Source organism: Elgaria multicarinata, chromosome 10, assembly GCF_023053635.1.
Source record: "Elgaria multicarinata webbii isolate HBS135686 ecotype San Diego chromosome 10, rElgMul1.1.pri, whole genome shotgun sequence".
Taxonomy (NCBI): Eukaryota; Metazoa; Chordata; class Lepidosauria; order Squamata; family Anguidae; genus Elgaria; species Elgaria multicarinata.
In genome coordinates, this window is record NC_086180.1 from 35,699,339 (window position 1) to 35,723,171 (window position 23,833).

General features: G+C 39.8%; 1 protein-coding gene across 2 annotated transcripts in view; it reads right to left on the bottom strand.

The window, feature by feature from the left end:
* PRDM5 (PR/SET domain 5) overlaps positions 1 to 23,833 on the bottom strand; it is a 104,950-nt gene that overhangs the window by 15,688 nt on the left and 65,429 nt on the right. For both annotated transcript variants that reach the window (XM_063135258.1, XM_063135257.1), the window contains exon 14: positions 3,204 to 3,289. In XM_063135258.1, the coding sequence (XP_062991328.1) occupies positions 3,204 to 3,289 (86 nt within the window). The remainder of the gene's footprint in view (positions 1 to 3,203; positions 3,290 to 23,833) is intronic.

The window sequence follows — 23,833 nt, forward strand, 5'->3', positions numbered from 1 at the left end:
ATTTGAAGACAAGTTAAATATTTGCAGGAATTCAGATGCCCCCGAACCCTTTGGCCCCGCATCACAGCCCTTGGCTCCCAATCACTATCATAAGTCTACCCTTGTGCCTTTCTTTCTTCCGAGCGCTCATTTCTTCCAGGGTGAATTCCCACCTGCCTTGGGTCTGTTGAGGGTGGTGCTTTTCGTTTTTATTTTGTTTTGTTTTTGGTATCAAAGTTTAACCACCTTCTCTACTTCCCTGACAGAAGATAGCCTGATTGGCAATCAGTGTTCTGGTTCACGTGAAGAACCTCCATGGATAACGGAGACTTACCTCTTCAGACTGTTGCCCTCCAAAGCAATAAACCGCTATTGAAATGTTACAAATACCATAGGTATTGTATCCCATGTGAGTTTGGTTTTGTAAATAAGTTTTAAACTGTGTTAATCTGATTGATTGTAGCTCCTGAAGGATTATTTCTAATCTGAAACGTCGAGCATTCCAGACACTGACAAGAACTATTAAAGATTTTAATCATTTTTAACGGCACCAGAGCTAGTCTCTCAATTCGCGCTTCCACATCCAAACACCTTTCTTTCTTTAATATTTAATAACACTTATATGAGGCCCCAAAACAGAATGTTCTCTGAGTGTCTGATAGAAAATGTAAAAAGAAATGGTGGCCAGCATTGTTTTTTCAAATATAGTGGACATTGCCTGTTTAAATGCCCATATTGTTTGGAAGATGTCTCTTCCTAGTAGATTTTGGTCTAGAGTTGATCAAATCCTAGGTTCAGCCGAGTCCCTGGGACATCAAGTGAGGCAACTACCACTGCTAACTCAAGAGTAAGAGACTTTGTCACCACTGCCATCCATGCAATGACAGAAAACCACAGTAACCATGTGCTTCATGTAACCGTTTTGTCTTCCCTACTCATGCTGTTGTGAGATGCGGTAATTGTGAATAGGCTCTAATTTGTTGTTGGCAATCTTCTTTGTTCTTACTGGGAATTCATAACTCATGATCATTGCACTGCTATACTTGCATGATTGTTATAGGTATATTGTTATAGTACAGTATATTGCTTTTGGTTTAAAAACTGTGGGATCAATTAGACCCCAGATACCATTTGTATATGTTTTGTACATTACGTTGTGGGATATTATTGATCCAAATGACTAATGTCCCATATGAAGTGGAAGGGCTCAATAAAGGTATGATTTTTAAAAAACTTGCAAATGATGTTATGCTTACTAACGTCCACCAAGTACTTCATTTATATGGCTTTTGGGGGGCGCATTTGAACCCAATAATGAATTGATACTTTTTTTTTTCCACAGAGAGTTAAGTCTTTCCTTACAGCAATACAATGCAGTTTAATTACTAATAACTTATACTCTTCTTCAAATTTCAGACTTCAAAGAAAAATAGGTACATTCCATTTCTATGGACTGCATGTACTTTTGCTTTAAGCTTTAAAATATACCATTAAAGGTTAAAGATAGCAACTATAACTAAAGAACAATCAGTCAAAATGTCAGATGCTGTCAGACTCTGCTATTGTCTGAGATGGAAATTTATCACAACATTTCTAGGGAGCCTAGAAGTTCGTTCAGTGGTTCAGCACAGACCCAAGGTTCAATTTAAAGATATCTAGTTCCAAGACCGAGAATGGACTCTGCCTGAGCAAGAGGAACCAATGCTAGGACCCAGGGCCAAGCTACAGATAACATAAATACATCATTAGAAAGCCCATCCTTTTTTAAAAAAGTGTTCATCAGGACTGCAGCATGCAGACATGGGAGGTTTTTCTCCTGCACTGTGACCCCTACAAAAAGCCCTCCCATATTGCTATTACCCCGGAAGAAAAACCTCCCATTGGCGCCAACTAAAACTAAAAAAAAATAGTGCAATAGATTAAGATTGTCAACGTTTTTTACATTATAATCCATACCAGGGGAATACTTTCTATATTCACTTACAAAAAGCAGCGATGGACAACATACGGTCCACAGGCACATAGCTCTCTATTTGAAGGTCAGAATCCCAGTTTCATTACGTGTACCAATAGTATTCTTGCGAATTATAGTAAAATTAAAAAGGCAAAAATATACTAAACATACTAAAATATACTTCATGGTTGTGCTAGCCATCCAATGAAGACCCTGCTGCTGAACAATCCATCCACCATTTATTGGCATCTATGGCAAACAACTGTCCATAGCAAGCATATATGGTGTAAGTGGAATGCAATGAAGCAGGAAACCACAGAGAGTTTACATGGGCATCAGTTTGGGGCTTGAAATGTCTTGATTATGCCAACTCTTTGAGGGATGTATCTATAGCAATAACTGAATCTATCCTGCTTTGATAAAAATAAGTAAGTAAGCAATCTAATTAACTACACTCTGTGGGGAAAATGTAGAATAGTCATCTATTCATTTAAAGAGGGCTCTCTTTTGTGTTCTTGTTTGTTTGAAGTGAATGTGGTTTATACCATTGACTTCCCAGCACCAGGACCTGTTATTTTGAAACAAAAGATCTCTAATTTGGTGAAAGATTACACAAAATGTCAGTCAGGTATAAACAAGAACAAATTTTAGATTTCAGAACTCCAATGGGTAAACAACATCACAGAACTAAATGTGGAGAGTTCAAACAGACTTCTGTCTCTGGTTTGTATATTTTTAATCACACTTAACATGGCTGCAAGGATTTCCAATAACGTGTTTGTCACAAGCGATGAGGTACGTGACGTTCCATCTTCTTATCTGACAATCAGTCACAATGTCTCAGACATATTTAAACCATCGTCCCACACATGGCTTGAGTTAAGTGACTGTGGAAATCCCTGCTTTCTGTTTTAGGAATGAGGTTATTTGGATTAAAACATGAAGATTTGTTATACAACAAAAGAATAGCAGCAGCACCCTAAAACCAACTATTTAACCATGAGATTTAGTATCATACAAGTCTTATAGAAAACTAAGTCTGATTTTCTGGCCGGGTTAATGCAAATTTCTCTAGCCTAGTGAGTAGGAGAAAGTACTCTGGGTCTTCTGGCCATTTAGTACAAGGAATTTTAATAGCACACACAATAAGTTAATATCCGCTACTGTAATGATGCCTAACTCCTCTCATTGTCTTCTTCTTTCCTTTGCCCATTTTAGGCTGTCAAACAAACAGCTAAATCACAAGATGAGGTAACAGATCCATACTTACCCTTGTGTGGGTACGAATGTGCATTTTTAATCCATCATTCTTGCTGAAAGCTTTGTCACAATAAGGACACTGGTAAGGACGTTCACCTGAAAATAAGATCATCATTATCATACACTATTGCATTTGTATCCCTTTTCTCTCATTGAATTCAACACGGCATAAGTAGAGTTTTCAGACAGTCTCCAGTCTAGGCACTGCCCAGGTCCAAAACTGTTTGGCTTCCCCAAGGTTGCAGAATTATGTGCCTTCAAACCATGACCAGGGTTCAAAAACATATGGACCAAGGAAAAGAAAATGTCAGCTAAAAAGATCAAAGAAACACAGCATGAATGTGTGTCAAAGGGAGGCATATTTCTGTGATCAATTGTTCATGTTCAGTTCATGCAAGACAGGCCTTGTTCCCAGTGGCATGAGAAAGATCTGTAGCTTTGGCACCAGCCACATAGTTATGATCCGTGCACATACTTGCACATAGAGAGAACTGTAGCACACTGGAGCTATTTCCATAGTGCTCTCTCTCGCTCTCGCTCTCTCTCTCTGTGTGTGTGTGTGTGGAGGAGGAGGACCAAGGCATCTAAATTTTAAGGCAACTACTCACATAAGAAACCAAAGAACAGAAACACCTACATCATGCAGGACAAGATCAAAAGGACAGCTGCTTGGTGTTTTTATAGCAAGATATGAATGTGACAATCCATCCCAGACTTCTGGTGACAACTGTGATGGGTAGGGTGACTTATATTATGGTTAGTTTATGGTCACTTTTATGGACAGTCATTAATTGTTCTCAAAGTACAGTATGTTTCCATGACCTCACAGCTGTTCATCATTAGAGCCATCTGGGTGTCACCATCCAATTTAATTACCTCAATCCATTCTATCCATGTGTCTCATTTAACAAAAAGCAGATCAGCTGAATGCTGCTGCTGTTGGGCCTGTTGCATCACTTCTAGTAGATTTGTCTAAGTGCGTCATAGCCTACTGTAGCCCCCCTCCCTCTAAATCAAGACTGAAATTGTTTAAAACAAATAATCTTATAAAATAAACCACTCCGGGTCATTGGCAATATAGTATCTGGGAACTTCTGTCCAAACACAAACACACACACACACACACACACACACACACAGTCAAAGGCATTGTACAATGCAGTGACAGGACGGTTCTTAAAAAGTCCTTCAAAATAAGCCGAATTGATTACATTACAACTGATTACACCATAATTACACCACAATATCTCCAGAACAGAAACTCATTGGTTGGTTGCCCTACTGGATGACAGTTGCTTGGCAATCCTTCTGAATGCTTCAGTGGCTTTCAGTACCATCAACAATAGTATTGCCTGTCTAGAATGGAATTGCTTCTCCTGAAAGAAATGCATGTCTAGAATGGAAGTTAGCATCACTTCTCTTCAATACTTCTATTCTTGCCTGGCAGCATTATCAGACTAATTGCCAGAATACCATCTTATGAAAGGACCATTTTATGAAAGAAACCATGTCATGAAGATTCCATCTTCTTACTGGATGTAACAACATCAATGCCAGCTCTTTACCTTTCACGGAACTCATGTCTACAGCAGCAGATGTCTTAGACAGCATCCAACCAGTAATGGGCTAGTTAAACGATAATACACTGAAACTCAGTCCAGACAAGACAGAGGTGCTGATGGTATGTGGAACAGCCAACTGTAGAGTTGGAGTTAGACCTGTTCTTGATGTCATTGCATTTCCCCTAAGGATCATGTTTGCTGAGGGTGCTAAGTGGTGTTCATGGCAGAGATTACCATTCATCAACTTTGGACAATGAATCAGCTGTATCTATTCTTCAGAAAAGATTAACTTTCTGTTTATCTATACCTTAGTAACCTCTAGGAGGTTACTACAGCCAAGGGTTATACATCGTTTGTCTCTTAAAAGCATTTGGAAATTTCAAGTGGTTTAGAATATGGTGGCTAGGTTAACTTATACCCATGCAAGGAACATTATCATACCAGTGGTTAAACATTGTCGATCTCCCTCGTGTATATTCCAAATTGGACTTGGAGCTTGAAGAAGAAGAAAAAGTAGACCAGCTAAGACAGGAAGTGGGGAGGAAATTCTCCAGGACTTTCCAGGAGTCTAGGAGGAATCTTCCCAGGAACTTATCAGACAAGAGGCCCAGGCTCAGAGATCATCCTCCCCACCCTTGAGAACTCAGCCTTTGTTGGAGTGGGAGGGAACATCAGAACTGACAGATCCCAGAGTCTGCTGCAAGGTCAAGGAGGTGGAGTTGAGAGGAGGTGGGAGGCAGTCTGTTAGGTTAGCTACTCACCAGAGGTTATAACTTGAAGACCTTCGCTGAAGGAAGGGTTCAGATAAAGTCTGTCGTGCACTGCAAGAAACTGTTATTTTAATTGATAGGAAACTGCCTTGCTTTTTCAGGCTAATTAAGCTTAGAGGATAGCTCCTGGCATTCACACTCCCTTCAGGTGTGAAGACATGTCTATTTACTGAATGAAGCTTTGTGGATTACACGGCAGGCCTCTTATTATCTCACATCTTGGTGGGAGGACTTAGAATCATTACACAAGCTTCCAATTTGTTTCCAGGCACAACTCAAAGTGCAATTTAAAGTTAACCTAAAAAACACACATAAAAGCCTGGTACTAGAGTTTCTGAAGGACTAACATCTTCCATACGACCCTGACTTTCTGCTGAGGTCATCATCTGAGTTTCTGCTTACAGTATCATCTGCAGAAGCCAGTGATGGTGTCTAAGTTATGGAACATCCTCTGTAGAGACGTTTGCCTACTGTGTTATCTTCAAGGTATCATGTTAAGAGTTATTTTATTTTCCTGAGCTTTTGTGTGGAATTGATTTGGGGCTTGTTGCTTGCTATACATAATATGAGCTTTATTTTATCTTCTGCTTTATTTGCTCATAGTGTTTTCATATCGTTTAGCTTTAAATTATATGTGCTAAATTACATGTGCTGATATTTTGTTCTTGTGTTGCTTTTAAACTACTTATGTAAGCTGCCTTGATGATCATTTGCAAAGAATATTTAAAATAAATACACAAATAACAAAATCCCTCCTCAAAACCCACCTTTTCTGTAGAGCCTTTGCACAACTTTCTAATTCCTATGCCCTACTGCTAACTCAGCCTGTAACTCAGTCAAAGCACATGCAACTGAAACATTCTCGTCCACTTTCCTCCTGCACCTTTGTTGGTTCCCTTCTGTTGAATTTTAGATTGTAAATTACTTGAGCAGAGACCTACACTCTCTGACTCTGTAAAGTCATAGTGATGAGTGTGTGTGTGTGTGTGTGTATATATATATACCTTAATCCAACACCTGTAAGATTTTATATTGCTATTTTTTGTCATTGTTTTTGGCAACAAGCACAGCTACAGAACGGATGTCCGTATATATTGATACATAGTTACAAGATACAGTTCAAAACATCCTTTCATACATCAAAGACACCAATGATTTTCTATTAAAAACTCAAGAAATACTAATTTGACACCAATACTATACTTCTAACATTTGATGTCAGTTTACTTTACACTAACATACCACATAATAATTCATTTAGGACTCTAAATGACTTTTTAAATAGCAGAAACTCCAGTTTACCTCCTAAAGAAGGTAAATGCCCATGTTAACTTAAAATAGTCCTGTTATCCAAAACATATCAAAAGAAACATCTATACTTCAGCCCTCAGAATTAAATGTACCTGCAATGACCATGTTAATTTAAAAACACACACCAATGAACTCAAAAACACCTTCTGCAGTGATGATGTCCTCTGCATGTCATCGATTGGAACATATTCGGAGTATATAAATATTCTGCAGAGAGTCATTGCTCCAACAGACATAGGAAGATGTCAACAAAGAACACTGTATGGTTCACTTCCATCTGGCATCTCCCAACTTTCACCTGGCTATTAAGGAGAGCTACTGACTGGTAGCCAATTCAAAACACCTTGCAAAAGCCATAAGTAATGCTCCTTTCATTGCCTTTTGCCAGCCTCCACATCTAGAAAGGTTACTGATAAGAGCTGAAATAAAACCACAATCACTGTGAATAGATCACTGTTATCACCTGCACCTTAGAAAACAGTTATCTCAATTATGCAAAACGGCTGGTAAACCCCATTTCATTAAATAGATTATTGCCTACAAATTTAACAATGCAATGTACACTGCTACTTACAGTATATTGTAAAAACAATACACCTTCGTTCACAATTCAGAAATGACAATTCGGCAGTCTTGACCAAAACAAACTGAGCAACCCTTTTCAAAACACTTTTATTCTATTGGCCATAACCTCTCTTTGGAATATTTCCTACGGAACAACCATCAGATGCACGGATTATTAGAAGGAAGAGGCCTACTGCCCAATGGGCTCAATCTGGAAGACAACACTTAATTCCTATCTAGCTATTAATTTATCTTTTAAATAACCTGTCATCTTAGCTCATAGTGTTCATTTGAAATACCAAGCCTGTTACAGAGAAGGAAGAAGCAGAAACAGTTTCAGACATATATCTGTATCATCTCATTTTTGAGATATATTTAAAATTGTTTTGTGTGTGCGCACACACACACACACACATACAGAGAGAGAGAGAGATTACAGAACAGGGTTCTATAAACTGGGTTTCTAATAGCATAGCTATGTTTTGATGCTGTTGGGAATAAACTCACTTGAAGAAACAAACAGGAAAAAATGGCAGTGGTGTACTTACAAAATGGATTGTTTCTTGTTTCGCTTTTCTTTCCTCCCACTCCGATTACCCTGCCTTAACTCATTAACTCCAAATGTAAGGATTAACAAGGCCTGCAAGCTGTCCCAAGTACTCTGATTTACTAATTTCACATCTGTTTGAAACGTGACACTATCTCTCATGACCCCAGTGTCACTAATCCATGCTGTCATCCTTTGGACACTGCAGGAGCTGTTGGAGCTCAAACGTTTAATTAATCCAGTTGACATTTTTATGTTTTGAGGCTTTTGCATTTCAAGGGAAAAGTTTGGAAAGGTTTGCAAGCAGATGAGTGCTGACAGCTCAGTGCTGAGACCCCTCCCTTCATTCTTTGTTTATGGAGAAGAACTTTGGTTTAAAGGGCTGGCTTAGGGGTGATGTGAAAACCGTTCATAATGTCCTTCCAAAATTAATCTCAGTGTTTATAGCACTGAAGGATATGGCTTGGATCCTAAATTGATCCTCGCTTCCATTAAGGGAGGGCAACTCATTCTTCCATCAGCAGCTCTCTTCACCATATTCCACATCATTCCCAAGGGATGTCCAATCTCCAGGAGGTTTTCATGGGTTGCTAGCAGAAGCCCCATTCCAGGAACGTGAATATGTTTATTTCTAGGAGGAAAGTTAGGATTTAAGCCCGTTCCTATGGAATTCCCTGCCTTTGGAGGTCAGGCAGGCACCAACATTCTTTTGCTTTCAGCACCACTTGAAAACATCATTGTTTCAAGAAGCTTTCCTTGAATGACTGGCCATGGTTTTCCCAGAATGAAGGCTTTATTAAAACTTCGTCCTTTTTAAAATAGTAATTTTTAATATGTTGTTTTGGTTCTTTCATTCTATTGGTTGCTCACCACGCTGAAATCTTTTGGATGGGGAATGATATATAAATATTGTAAATTTAATGAAGAAAATAAATACATACCTTAACAGCAGCTAGCAGATTTGTTATAATGAAATGTTATGTCAGGTATGGCCTGCCTTAGATCAGCCATCATATAGTTGACCTAATTCGCATTTCACAGAGGCAAATATCAGTATCAGAGGCAATAAGCCTACATATACCTGTTGCTGGCAAACATGGGTGGGAGGGTGCTGTTCCACTGAATCCTGATTGTCCACTGTGTGAACAGAAGTGCTGGACTAGATGGACCCTTGGTCTGATCCAGCATGGCTCTTCTTACATTCTCACGTACTTACAATTCCTGTGTTGTTTAATTGTTGGCACGAGCAGAGCTGTGAGCTCACAGTTGCCAGTTTTAATTAACAACCTAGGAACACCCTGTTCCTGGGTTGTTTCATAATGTGTGAAAACAGAATTCCAGGTTGTTTAGGGGTTAGATGCCATTCATTTGCAAGCCAAAAGCCTTTAAAAATCCATACTGAATTACAAAACATGTAACAGGAATAAAACACTGGAGTAATTAAATAGCTAAAAAGGGGCTCAATGAACTAAAATACAAATAGGATTTGACACCAAAGAATCATATTTACAGTTAACCATGACAGCATTTAAGTCTTTAGCACAAATTTTGAGGCATCTAAGACAAAAAAGTGCAACCTGCTAAGTCACTTGGCTATCTTGATCAGGCAGCAGATAATATGTAGTTGCAAATCAGATATAGTATTCCCCCCAAAATTTTGAACATAGTAATGCATATAAAGTACACAGCCATAGATATTCAGTTTCTGGGGATCCACAAATATCCACAGATATGAATCCACAGATTCATAAGGAATCTGATGGTATCTGCCATCCAATACTGCTCTCGGCATTGCTTGAAATCACAGATCTGTAAAAGCTTGCAAATCTGAAAGGTCAGTATGAGGATCTAAAATGGTTAAATCTATAAAAACCATAAAGATACAAAGATTTAGAAGATTTATTATACCAATCCAGCATAATGTTTAGATCATAAATCCATTAAAGAGCTATAATCCATGAATCTAACTAGAACTTGCAATGAGTAAAAAAATATATGTTATTGAACAGCAGGTTTACATAGAAGCTTTAGTAACCTTATCACTCCCTTCTTCCAACATGACCCTAACTTTGGCCATGGAAAACCATGCTGGCCTATGAAACCTGCAACAAAATGTACCTCTGCAGGGTGGCAGCCAGACAACTGTGTCACTTTCAGGTTATCGTTCCAGAATATTATACGCTATCTGAGGCTCAAACAGGTTATTCCACTCTCTCTCTCATCCCACTTTTCCATGTTTTTTCCCAACTGCTATACAACATTCCATGGTGCCAGAAACATGTTTGGTCCTCATTGGGCTTTTGAGTATGGGATAGTAGTTCTGCACAATGGAACTCATCTGAGAATGCTGTTTCTATACGGACTTCACAGAGATCCAAAATGCTGCTAAGAGATTTGTGTAGCCTAACACAATGAGTAGACTTTAGCAGGTTTTAGCTGACAAGAGCAGGCCACATTCCCTCATAGTGATGTAATCATCTTCTCATAGAGTCTTATCTCGGGTTGAGCTGGGAGGTTTTCACTCCTAGCGAGGCACTAGTAAAGGCAATTCATTTCCCAAGTTTAGAAGCTTTGGGAAGCTGCAAGGGGGAGCCCCCTGCTTCTTCTGAGAGGGGGGAGGAATGCAGCCTGTCAGCTCCTGAGAGAGAGGCAGACATCTTGTTTTATTATGCTTTTCATTGTTTTATTATGCTTTTCATGGTTTTAATTTTTGTGAACCACCCAGAGAGCTTCAGTTATTGGGTGGTATAAAAATGTAATAAATAAATAAATGTAATAAATAAAGAAATAATTTTAATAAATAAATAGTAGGGGAGCCTATAAGATCCAATGCACAGGCTTCCTGCTTCAGCCTCGCTTCAGGAGGAACCGTGTAACCGGCCTGGAGAACCTGCTGTGGTTCAAAGGGATGGCTTCTGTCTATCATGCTCCCCCGATAGGCACCCAGCTATGAGAATGCAATTAGCTAGAAGGAGGTGCTAACTCCCTCTGTGTGTATATATTCTGCATCCATTTTCCATCAATAAACTATCATCTTTTTGCACAAGTGGCTTGTTTCATCTAGATAACCAAAAATACTTGACTGATGACTTGGAACTGGCAGAACCAGAACCCAATTCAACATAGTCAACCTGGTGTTGTTGTTGTTTTTACAGAAAGGCAGTATATAAATTATATGAATATTATAATAAGTATATTGAACTTGTTTGGGTTTCTTTGGAAATAAAATGGCATATATGGAGGATTAAAATGGATGCATATTTCATTCTCAGTTTTTAAAAGAATATCAGGGTTCGTCTGTAATCAGTGTGTAATTACTGCCTCTGCTTCTGATAAATCTACAGCATACCCTAGCAGTGCAATCCTGCTACCCTGGTGGAGTGAGGGGCGAGAAAACACTTTATCCAAAGCCTCACCAGGCTCCCGCAGGCAGGACGGAAGGGACGGAAAAGCCATAGATTTGCTAGTGTTCTTCTCTTTTCCAGGCCTTTTTTAAAAACAAAATGCAAATTCCCATTCATTAGTTCCAGGAGGAGGGCATTAGTCTATACCAGATGGGCTGAGGTAGATGTACTGCTGGTTTGGGTGTGTGTCTGGGGACCAGGAGGCTGTGGTTCCTGTGGGTCCATGTGTCTCCTGACCTTCATCATACCACATGCATGATTCCCCCTTTCTCCAACGCTGGAGTTCAGACAGTGAAGAAACACCAGCCATACAGGCTTCCATGGTGGCTAGGAGCAAGTTTCCAAGGTTGGAGCTCCCCACAAGAGCTCTCCCTTGGAGGAGGAGATCCAACGCATTCTACAGCCCCTGGAGGGCCTCCCAGGAGCTACAGGATTGCAGCCGAAGGGATATAAACAAGTATTAATGTCAAAGTGGCAAGAATCTATCCACAGCATTTTTCAATAGTCTTCATCTATTGATAGATTTCTTTTGATGCAATTAATGCATCCTCACAGTTTTATCACAATATCAAATGAAAAGTGCTACAGGTGAATGTTCCAGAGCAGTTAAGTATTAGAAAGTATCTAAGTAAATATCAGACAACTGAAAGAAAAAACTAAGTCCACACATGTTAATCATGTGATTAATACTTGATGTGTTTTTCCTGCAGAGAGAGGGCTTGTCTACATTAATGTGTACATTAAGTCTACATTAATCCCATTCCCTTACTGGTTTTATTCTTGTGGAGTCTTTCCAGGAAATTGATGGGCAAAATGCATGTGCCTTGCCGTTTCCTCCCCTCCCCCTTTTGGGGAAGCTTCCTTTGTAGGGGAAGTTCCATATGTTCCATTTATACAGCCAGCTTATGGCACTGTAACATTGCAACAATATTCCCCTATCTTGTTTATTACTGTATTTTCAGTTAGTTAAATCATGTCAGAATAAAGCTAAAAACCAACAACAATGGTCAGACAGGCACCGGAGGATGACAATGTCATGAAAAGGACCTGCAAACTTCAGTGAGTAACCAATCTTGATTGCACTACATAAGCTCTGTGTGAAGGAACCCAGAGAAAGAAAGAGTGAGTTTATGAACACAACGCCTGCTCAGGTTACTGAAACCAAGGAACATGTATTTACACACGGATTGTAGTGTTATAAACTAAACTGGAGGTTCAAACTATTATTCTGTTATACAGTTACATCGTGAGTTGCTTTCAACATGCTGTTAAACAGATTTTCTATATGGAACTGATTAAGTTTAGTCAAGGATCGTTTTCTTTCACCACTCTCAACATATATTCTTGCTGATAAAAGAGGAATCCAAAATAAAAATATTAATCCTTAGTTCTGAAGTTTCCTGATCAGAGTGAATCCTAAATCAGATTAAGGGAGAAAAGAAACCGCACTAATTCAACACCACTATAAGTCAACAACACCAAATCGCAATGACAACATATCTGCAAAATCAAGGCAATTCTCCTGGGCAGGAGGTCATGGGAGGTGAGGGAAAGAAGGCCATCTGGATCATACATTCCACACCCCCTGCCAGGTGATCAATAGAGCAGTCCAGAAGGGAAGCAGTTAAGAGAGCTGTCCTAAGCAGAGATAGTGTGAGGTGACGACAGCAGGCAATAACAAGTATGGATGAGCAAAAAGGTTAAGATACAGGAGAACAGCAGTATACGTTTGGAAGATGCTTCGAACCATGTTCCTTTAGATAGGGCTCATAGAAGTATTTGTTTACATATCAAACAACTGAGAAAAGTTGACTGAACCAATGGAGCTTTTGTGGCAATTACTGAGAAGTTTCTTTTGCCTAATCACACAATCTAGATGTTTGGTTTTTTCTTGGAGAGAGAGAGAGAGAGAGAGAGAGAGAGAGAGACTCCACAATTTTATCCCTTATTAACTGAAAATAATGGTACAGTTCTCCCTGGTAAGTAAAAATCAGAAGACATCTGTATCACTATGTAACATTACACATTTATGACCCATTTGTCTGTGCTTTCAAGAAATGTATAATACAGTATGACCCAGCTATCCAAACAGCCTAGTAAACATCAAGGGTATGGAGAATCTGAAGCGAGAAAAATGGGGGTGATATTTTTCTAAGCACACACAGGACATGAGAAATGTACTTTGAAGACAGAGACCGAGGCTGCTGGAATAACTGAGGTTTGGCTAAGGGCTTTCTGTCATTTCATTATGTAAACCTCTTGCTTATAAAATTGCTCAGTGAAAAAAAATATGAAACCATAACATCCAAATAATGCTCAATTTTTGAAAACCAAATAGATATAAATCATCCAAATCAATTCCAGCTAAATGGTGAGCTTGAAATATATTCTGGCTCAGAAAACAGGGTTTGGGAAATGCGGTCATTACAGCTTTTCTGGATTTGTAGAATACTGGCATTTAGAGGTCTTAAAAAGAAACATCACGAGGTAGCGGAACACTGAAATCTTGAATTACAGCAATAAATAAACAAACAAACATTATGAATTTAACTGTATGCAAACCAGTTCATTATAGTTAATGCATGGTTGGCTGTTTACTGCAGCAGAAACAGGACAATGTATTTTAGAGCGACTTCCAAGATGTAAATCATTTTCAGGCCCCAAAATGTGATGGAGCTAAGTAAGTCGCTTGGCACTCTAAGCCTAAATATTTGGAAATAAGTCACGTTTACCTCAGAAATGCTCCCTGCTTAGGTTAGAAGAGCCCCAAGATATGTACTATGGTTACAATAAAAAAGACAGATAAAAGGAAGTACTTCTTCACAAAGCACATAGTTAAACTAAGGGGATTGGATATATTTCTGGAGGAGAAGGCTATCAATGGCTACTAGTCTTGATGGCTATAGGCTCCCTTCAGTATCAGAGGCAGTAAGCCTATATACACCAGTTGCTGGGGAACATGGAAGGGAGGGTGCTGTCGCACCCACGTCCTGCTTACAGGTTCCTGGTCAGCCAATGTGTCAACAGAACACTGAACTAGATGGACTCTTGGTCTGATCCATCATGGATCTTATGTTCTTATGTTAAGAGAAGTGTTAGTATCATTCTAAGGTGCAATCCTATGAATGTTTAGCCATCAAAAAGTGCTACAACTCCCAGCATTCCCTAGTCAGTCATGTTGTGGGACATTTTTCTGTCCAAACATTGCGCCCTTTATTGTTATGTTCTTTTAAGTGTTATTCATACTTAAGTGCATTGATTTCAATGGGCGTAAGTATGTTTACTTCTGTTTTGGACTGTAAGCCTTGTGCTCTCGATGGGATGGAATCAGTACTTCTGCCCCCCTCCACCTCAAAAGAAACATTAAAATGTCTGACCCCTATGAACCCAGTGCTGGTTCTCTTTACAGCTCCTCACAATCATCAGCCTATTAGGTGTTGTAATTCATTTGATCTAAAGAAGTCACTAGCAATCAGGCCAACCATCCTTTGAAAGAATGTGTCTCTCTCATCCACTAGTAGCAAACCAACAGGAGGCTGACAGCTGCCTGAGACTTTACAGGTACTTTTGAAGATTTAGCTGTCACAGGGAGATAAAATAGACAATGATGTACAACCCGAAAGGGTTAGGAATGCAGAACTCTTTAACTTTGCAGCTTATTAGAATGAAAGTATTTTTATAGACAACAGATTCTTTCTTTTAAAATAAGAAGAAGATGCTCACTCTTGTGTTTATTATAAAATAAGGTTGCAGTAAGATCAGGGAAATTTACTATGCAGCACTGCACAAGGTGAATGACACTGTGGCTATAGCCATGGGGGGGGGGGTAGAAAAAAAACCCAGGAGAATGAAGTATCAACACCATTTAAACAGCTTATTTTGTGTTATTTGTTTTTTAAAAAAACATTCTGTAAAGCCAATAAACTGAAATGTACCAATAAAGTATTATAAATGAATTTAGAACCAATTTGGCTCTATTGCCTATTTTGACAAGTGTTACCTTTCAAAAAATCTCAGAAACAAGTCTTAGATACTTTCATTGAAAATGGAGACAACACAGGACCTTATAATGCAAATGCAAAATGCTCAACCACTGAGAGATGGTTTCTTCCTAAACAGGGCAATCCTGACCCCATATATCCCTGAAGTCTGAAATGGTATAGTCCAGGAGACAGTTTTCTGCTTGATTCTTTTAAATGTTTCTACTGAAAGCATAAAACAAGCTTTGCACAGCTGTCTTCCTGGTTCTAAAAAGCACTTTCCCAACTGCTGATTAAGATTCATCTGCATTGCAAGTGAAGTTGCTTCTATCTGTAGCAGTGCAGTTTGACTATATATAGTTCACTACAAGATCCAACCAGCTATTTCTTATAGCTAAGATTACATCCCCTGGCCTGGTTCAAACGACACACTAAACCATGCTGCTTAACCACAAAATGCATTCCATTAACCATCTTGTGGTTAAGCAGCATGGTTTAGCGTGTTGTCTGAACCAGGCCAGTGTGTCACCTCAACTGTGTTTACTCTGGGGCAACCAGGCTATCCGTGCGGATGCGTTAAATCTAGTTTCTGATTTCTGCTGCTATCCTAGGGTCCTTGTTACATTAAAAAAAAACCTCAGGCAATAATTAATTTAACAATTCTGACAATTTCTCCTTTCTTTGCACCATTATTGCTCCTCAAGTTACTGCTTCTACATATGTGGAGCTGCATAAATCAATAAAAATAAATAAACACCAGCCTAAAATCTAAAACAAATGGGATTGATGTCTGCTCCCTTTTGCAATTTTTAAAGAAACTGCCCAGAGAGCTTCGGCTGTGGGGCGGTATATAAATGTAATAATATAAATAAATAATTATAGTGGTAATAACTGAAACTGCATGTGGCAAAACACACAATCCTATTTTTAACATAGCACTGCCCCTTGACTGTTTTTGGACAAGACCCTTGTCCATTTCAGAAAATTAGATGATTGATTAGTGTCCTTTAGTTTCTTTAAGTGTCCTTTGTTTAAACTCCTTACATTTCTCACTGCCTGATTTGTAAATATAGCCAGACACGGCAGTATGGCAGTAATTATACAGAAGTGACAGATATCCGTTGGAAACAATATCCTATACCAGGTATCTACCTTCAGTTATTTTATGTAATTCTGGAGAGCAGAGAACCAACTCATTTATTTCATATGGTCCCTGATTATTATGGTGCCTCTCCCTTCCTCCTGTTGCCACAACCTTTTGTAACAGTGCTCAGGAAATGTTAGCACGAACTAAAGAGCTTTGGGACTTGTAGTTCTTGAGTTAGCATGTGGCATAGAAAGGCAGACTTCCCTCTGTCTCAAACCACAAGTTCCAGAGTTTCCTGTTCAAGCGTTCTCTCAATCTTGTGCATGCAAACTCTCTCCCTAGGCTGGCAACTCAGTGTCCAACATGTTACTAATGCTGCATTTGATTAGTTCCAAAAAAATCTCACAAGAACTGGATGTCCTAGATAGATGGTTGGATCTGCATGGGATCTATCTGTCCTTCTGTATGGGACTTCCAGAGTGTCACACAACTGACCGTATGTCAGTGTCATGGAGCAAATACGTATGTATTCAGTATTGAATTCTCTGGTAGGAGTACAAGAATAAATAATGCATCTGATGTGCTTGTTTAACCAATTAATATTCAAGGTGTGCTACCCACAGAAACAAGGAATTACAAACTCCTTCAGCCACACCCCCTTGCAGATTATCTCGGGTCATTCACAGTTCACTTTGTTACTCTATGAAACCCTGATCTATACCCAAATGAAACAACTCTGCTATTGTTGACCCAATCACTTAGCAAGTTGAGTCAAAGGCCCTCAATTCTTTTTTCAGTTGACCTCCTCTGGCTGAATTCAATTAATTCACCTTTGGGACCATCCCTGAATTGTGTAAACAAATCTGAGACTGGTGTGTGTGTGAGAGTGTGTGTGTGTGTGTGTGTGTGTGTGTGAGAGAGAGAGAGAGAGAGAGAGAGAGAGAGAGAGAGAATCTTTATATATCTCCTGTAAGCTCTGGCGTGGGCTGGTCCCTGAAGTCACGAAGAGTCGGAAGAAACTGAACGAATAAATAACAACAAAACAAGCTTTGCATTAGAAATGATAAAATATTAATTTTAGCTTCCCTTACTAAAGCACATTTTAAGCATGAGTAGTGTACAGAAATGCATGAAGCTAGGTTTGTTCTTTCCTTCAATAGCCTCCATGGCCTTGCCTGCCCTTCTATCCCAATATAAGCCTGTCATTGATCTTTACTCCAGTAGCTCCACTTCTCTCCATATTTGAAGGTCTCCTGCTCCCTCAGAAAACTCTGCCCTTCCTCCCTTAATGCCCCTATATGCCCAAATGCCTCCCAGAACACGGGTGTGAAGGCACCTCTCTTAGTTCATTCAAATCCCTCCACAGTCCTGAAATGTCCATGCCCTATTGTAACTCAGCCTGCAACAAAGCCTAAATATGTGCAAATGAAACAACCGTATGCTCCTTCGCTGTTTACCTTATAACCTTTCCTTCCACTGTCGCTTTTCCTAAATTCAATTTTAGATTGTAAGCATGAACCTGTACTCTTGTACTCTGTAAAGCAGCATCCACACTGATGAGGTAAAAAAAACATGTATCATAATACTGTGGCCTGAGGTTGTCCAAGTTCTGGTGGTGGGGTAGGGGAAGAGGTTCCTTTGCTCACATTTGGACAATGCAGTGCTATGTCATGACTAGGCCTGTTCCCCTTAGGCTGGGGGAAGGAGTTTCTGGTGATCAATCAGAATCAGATTCTGAAGCAGAGCAGACAGCGCCAGAAACATACCAGCCTATACGGGGAGTAGGGGAGGTGACTCTCACAGGCTCTTCACCAGCTGGGAATGAACCTTCGCCAGACCTTATTTCTAAAAACGTTAACAACACACAGTCTGTGGGAAATCAGTATTTTTCTGAGGGGAAGGCACTTCAAGGCTAGCTCATCCTAGAGTACACCACAGACTAAAATGGGCGGAGCTAAAGGAACCGCCCAGAGAGCTTCGCCTGTGGGGCGGTATATAAATGTAATTAAATAAATAAATAAATAAATAAGGTGTGAGAAGGTCAGCCTGGCTTGCTTCTCGCCAAAGGCTTCTTCAGAACCAGTTTCCTTGAAGTTAAAGCGTGAAGTTAAAGAGAAAAGGCTTTCCATTCTTCTTGAAAGGACAATTGTCTCACATAGTTTGCATAGTTTTGCCTAGAGGAAAGTTCCTAGAGGTTGGACTCTCTTCAGGTGTGAAGAGATGTTTATTGCTTGAATAAAACTTTGTGGATTACATGGTAGACCTCTTTATTGTCTCCCAATAATGCAGGAGGTTTTGGGAAACAAGAAACTCTGTTAAATAATATTTCCAAGATATTTTTCAAGCTATAAAAGATGTGATAAGATATGAAATCCAACTATCTCTATCTACTGCATGTTTGGGCTATTTGGTAAACCTAGAACATCAATTGATGGTAACACACATGATAACTGTAGCACCATAGCACACCAATATTTGGCGAAGGAATAGAGAATAGCTATTGTACCTACTTTGGAGTGTGGAGAAGAAGGGTGGGGGAAATAATGTTCATGAACAAAATTACCAGTTATAAAAAAAAATGGAAAGAGAGAAGTGATTCAACAGAAGAAACTTGTCAACGTTTATCTAATAATGGAATCAATACAGATAATAAAACAATGTTTTCTTTTCCAGGAAGAGTTGTAAGAATAATGTGGAACTTTCTGAGACAGGGTAGTGAACATGGAAGATTTTTGGGACCATCCTCTGTAAAACTGGTTGCTAGCTAACAGTTACAGAAAATCAGCTGAAATTCTCCCAATGGAATCTAACACCTAGGACAGATGTTGTTACTGAATGGCAATCTACCTACAAAGGGTGGAGTCAAAGACTTGTGCTGCATGGGAAAGAAAGCTAGTTTGCACTTTGAATCCAGGAGAAAAAAACCTCTTTCTGCTTTTTCCAGTCTCCAAAATCAGTAGTTGGGCTAGAACAAAACAGCCACCTCTCACATTTCAAATATTGTATCTGAAGTCATCATTCTTGTGACAAACCAGCAATGGGGCCAGATACCAGATCATCATTTAAATATAATTCAGTGATTAGATTTTGCTGGCCACGCACAAGGCAGACCCAAGCACAACTCACAGCCGGTATGTATTAGCGCTGAATGTTGGATGCAACTGTAGGCAAATAATTAACCTCCTGGCCCACAGCCCTTCAGCATCCCAAATTCTACTTCTTAAGAGTTTCTTTCACAATTTATGAACCACCTGTAGAATTTATGTCATAGTCAGAGGATTCTTTTGCTGAATTAACCCCAGCTCCCTCTGACCCTAAACCCCCCCATAAACCAGCAGGATGTAGCGACATTATTTCTGCTGACCCACAAGTACTATTTCAGTCATTCCAGCATTGGAAACCTGAATGACCAAACTGCAGACTAATTTGCCGCGTTCTGATGTGAATTGAGGTGGTTTTGAATGAGATATTTCCTTGGCAGTCCCAAGCAATTGTTGCAAAGCTAATCATAAAAAAAGGAGAAACACACAATGCAATATTCTGAAGAGGGAGAGAGAAAACTCTATGAATTAAATAACCATTAGTCTTTTGGAGCTTGTATTCCTTTAAGGCAAGCCTGCTGCAGTTGTGACCAATGAAGTTGGATGCATCCCACTGGTCATATATTGTGGGGCCACAGGGTTCTTGACAGCCCCATTTTTGCAATGCCAGGCAGGTAGCAAAAAGGACATTTAAACAAACTGCTGCTAGGTTGCCATATGTAGGTGGCGGGCTAAATTTGGCTTGGTGGGTCACAAGTTGTGAAGGCCTGCTTTAAAAGCCAAGATGTTTGAAAATATCTTCTTCCACTGTGGACATTAATATTGTACTGAACTGCTCGGTAAAGAGAAAGCCTGCTTTCCAGTGGATGCCAACTGTGTTGTGTCCTGGGAACAGGCACTTTTACAAAACTGACAATCCAATCCTATCCATGTTAACTCAGAAGTAAGTCTAAGGGCTTGGCTAGATGAGGGGGGTGGAGGGGGATGATCTCGTAATTTTATGATTGTGAGATCATCCCCCTTGTCTACATGCAGCACGCGACATCCCAGGAGGAAGAGGACGTCGCGCCTGCCATTTTTTTTAATTGAAGAAGAGCGCAGGAGGGCTCGTGTGCAAAATGTAACTGTTTTAAAGGGGAAAAACTCATGCTCCCCCACCCCACCCCCAATGGGCACAGAGCTCCTGAGGAGCTCCATGCCCTGTGAGCGGTTACTCACAAGGAACCGGGACAAAACCACAACTGTGGGCCACATGTCCCGCTGTCTCGGGATCATTCTGAGACTGTGGGAAAAATTGATATTAATGAGTAGGGCGATATCCTGGGGAAAGGGAGGGATCGTCCCTCCCTGTTCCCGGGATGCCCTGTGCGTCATGTGGACGCACAGGGACGATCCCCGGGATATTGCCCCGTCTAGCCATGCCATAAGTGTGTTGGATGGAACTTATTCTCAGGTAAAGTAGGGCAGGACTGCAGCCTGAGGACCATACTGATGTCATCTTGAGATGTTGGCAGACATCATGTTTCAGTGAGAGACCTTTCCATGTGAACCAGTTACTGTCCCAAATTCCGTATCCGTGGAAAACTAGTGTGTCAGAGCAAATGTATTTTACAAAGTCTTCTTCCTAATGTTTGAATTTTCTGTGTGCAAAGTTTCTGATGTGGGGAATCATTCAAACATATGATGATCTACATGCATTCTGAATGGGAACAGTTAGACGAAGACTATATCACATTTATTTTCTGAAGCTCTGTATTAGCTTCATGTTCTTGCACAAGGCTCATCCTTTAGTACAGCCCTTCCTGAATCAACCAAGCCTGATATTACCTGGATCTTCTAACCCTCTCCCATCCCTATCACTGATCTCTCAATCCAGGACTTTTCCGGCCATTCTTGTCCACCTGATATGGCTTGTAGGTCCTTCTTTACTGGGACTGTATCATTTCTACATCCTTTGAACTCCTTGGTTCTAAATCAAACTATTAACAGATTAAATAATTGTAATTACAGCAATGGAAGATTTCCAAATTAACATTTAAACTGGTGCCTGTACGAAGACTTTGGTCTACTTTATAGTAGACTATCAAGCCAAAAAGTTAACACTGAATTTATGCACAGACCATATTACTGTACCTGCACATCAAGCAAAACATGTTTTCTAGAGAACCAAAGCAGTGGACAAATGAGATCTAACTGATAAGACAGGGAAATATGGCAGAAACAGACATTTCTCTTGTGAAGTGCCATATGGCCATGCGTCAAACAAAAGGTTGAGGAAAGCGTGATCTTGCTTAGTTGTTCTGTTTCATAAGAAAGTTGCTGCCAGGACAATCTCTGAGAGTAAAATGGAAAGAATCAATAAAGGTGCTTTCAGATGAGGCTTTTATCATGCTTTTGCTCTGCCTCATTCACAGAAGTTTTACAGGGGGTTCAGACAGCTTTGTCTTCCAGTTGTAACCCTGCTATACTTCCCATCACTTCCTCCAGTATTTTTCTTACTGCAAAAAATCCATGAAGGGGAAAAGAAGACAAAATAGCTGCACAATGATTTCTAATGGTAGCACTAGGAGCCCTCTGTCTGAAAGCACCCTGGTAAGATTTAGGGGACCAAGACATGCTGGTGAGAGATTACACTTGCTTGAAGTCCTGTTAAAAGAGGTTTTTTGCTCACAGCCTCAGTTCTAGACTCCTCGCTGTGACGGTTTTAGAGCTGAAATTTATGTTTAGTAATCATAGTGCTTTTTATTAGTGTACAAAGTGCTTCACACACGTTATGTTTAGTCATTACAACAATCCTGTAAAGTAGGTCAGTCTTACTAACCCCCTGCATTATTAATGAATTAAAATGCAGCAAGTGTCCACTATCCATCATGACTAATTGTCAGAGCAATTAGGTGGGTGTCTACCCAGGAGAGGGCCTTCTCTGCAGAGGCCCCAAATGTCTGGAACAAACTCCTATCAGAGGTCCGCCATGCATCATCCTTGCAGACTTTTAAGAAGGCCTTGAAAACATTTTATTTTACCGTGGCCTTCCCATGATGAGTATTCTTATTGCTGCTATTGTTCTTGCTAGTTTTATTGTTTTTCATTGCTATTTACTATTATGTTATAACAGTATTTATGCATTTTATTGTTGTAAGCTTCCTTGTGAGGGATTCTCGATTCTGCCCTGAAAGGCAGCCAACAAATGTTTTAAATAAATAAGTAAATACCATCCTCCCTCAGCTCCTTACAAAACCTTTCTTCCAGAATTATTTGCTAGCATCCTTTTGACCCCCAAACAAGGTTTCTGTGACCCTCTACTGAGTCCTAACCCTGCAGTTGAGCCACAATTTTAGCCCATCCCCAAAAAGGGGATTCTGTTTCAGCTACACAGTCCAAATTTTCATTGGAGTAATCAGTATTCAGCCCTGGTTAGAGTCAGAATTAAAAACAGGACCAAACAAGTAAACAGCTTTAATCTTAACAGGTGGTCGTGAGAGATGGAAGTGATTAAGACTTATCAAACATATTAGGAAGCCAAGTGATTAAGTGCACATGTTCTGTCATCTTCCTGCAATCCAAATTTGTTTATGCAAAACTGAACAGAATGTCATAGGCAGACTATTTGTTAACAAGCGCTTTGCATGTCAAACGCCAATCCTCACCCTTTTAAGTTGGAAACCAAACATCACTAAAACTCTCAGCAGCTTGCCAATTACTTGAATATGTAGTTTGTGGCGAACACGATGCTTCGGGGCATCTACTTTGTACTGGAAATGTTTATCTACTATGTACAGTCAGATCAGTAGATAAGTAGAACTACTTCCTATTAGATGACAAGCTAGTGTGGGGAGTACATGATGGTAATGAGCGATGGCACAATGAAAACTACGAGGAGTTGGAGAAGGGAACTTGGATCCAGACACACTCAACTTGATAACAACATGACGTACAGAATTTGTGGGGCCTCCAAACCAGTTGCTTGCCCTCAAATTAATGAAAAGCATCAAGTATATTTCCCTCAAATGCCCAATACACATTATATTTCTCCTACATGGAAGTAGTCTCAGTGTAGGAAAAAGAACTTAATCTATAGTGCTTGACATGTAGGAAAACAGGTGGTTTTTTTATGCTGAACGTCCATGAATTCAGTAGTCTCTGCTTGTATCAACCCACAGTGTGTAGCCATGACAAAACACACACATACACACTCATGCAATAGCCTTTGAATAGTCTTTATCCTATTCAGAAGCGAAAACACACACCTCTGTGTAGGGAAAAAGTAAGGGCCACGTCATACATTACATTTGGTGTATCACCCATCTTGAAGCTACAAGAAAGTTACAACAATCTAGTTCACCTTCTTGGATGTACAATGTGGAACAGTTTTGC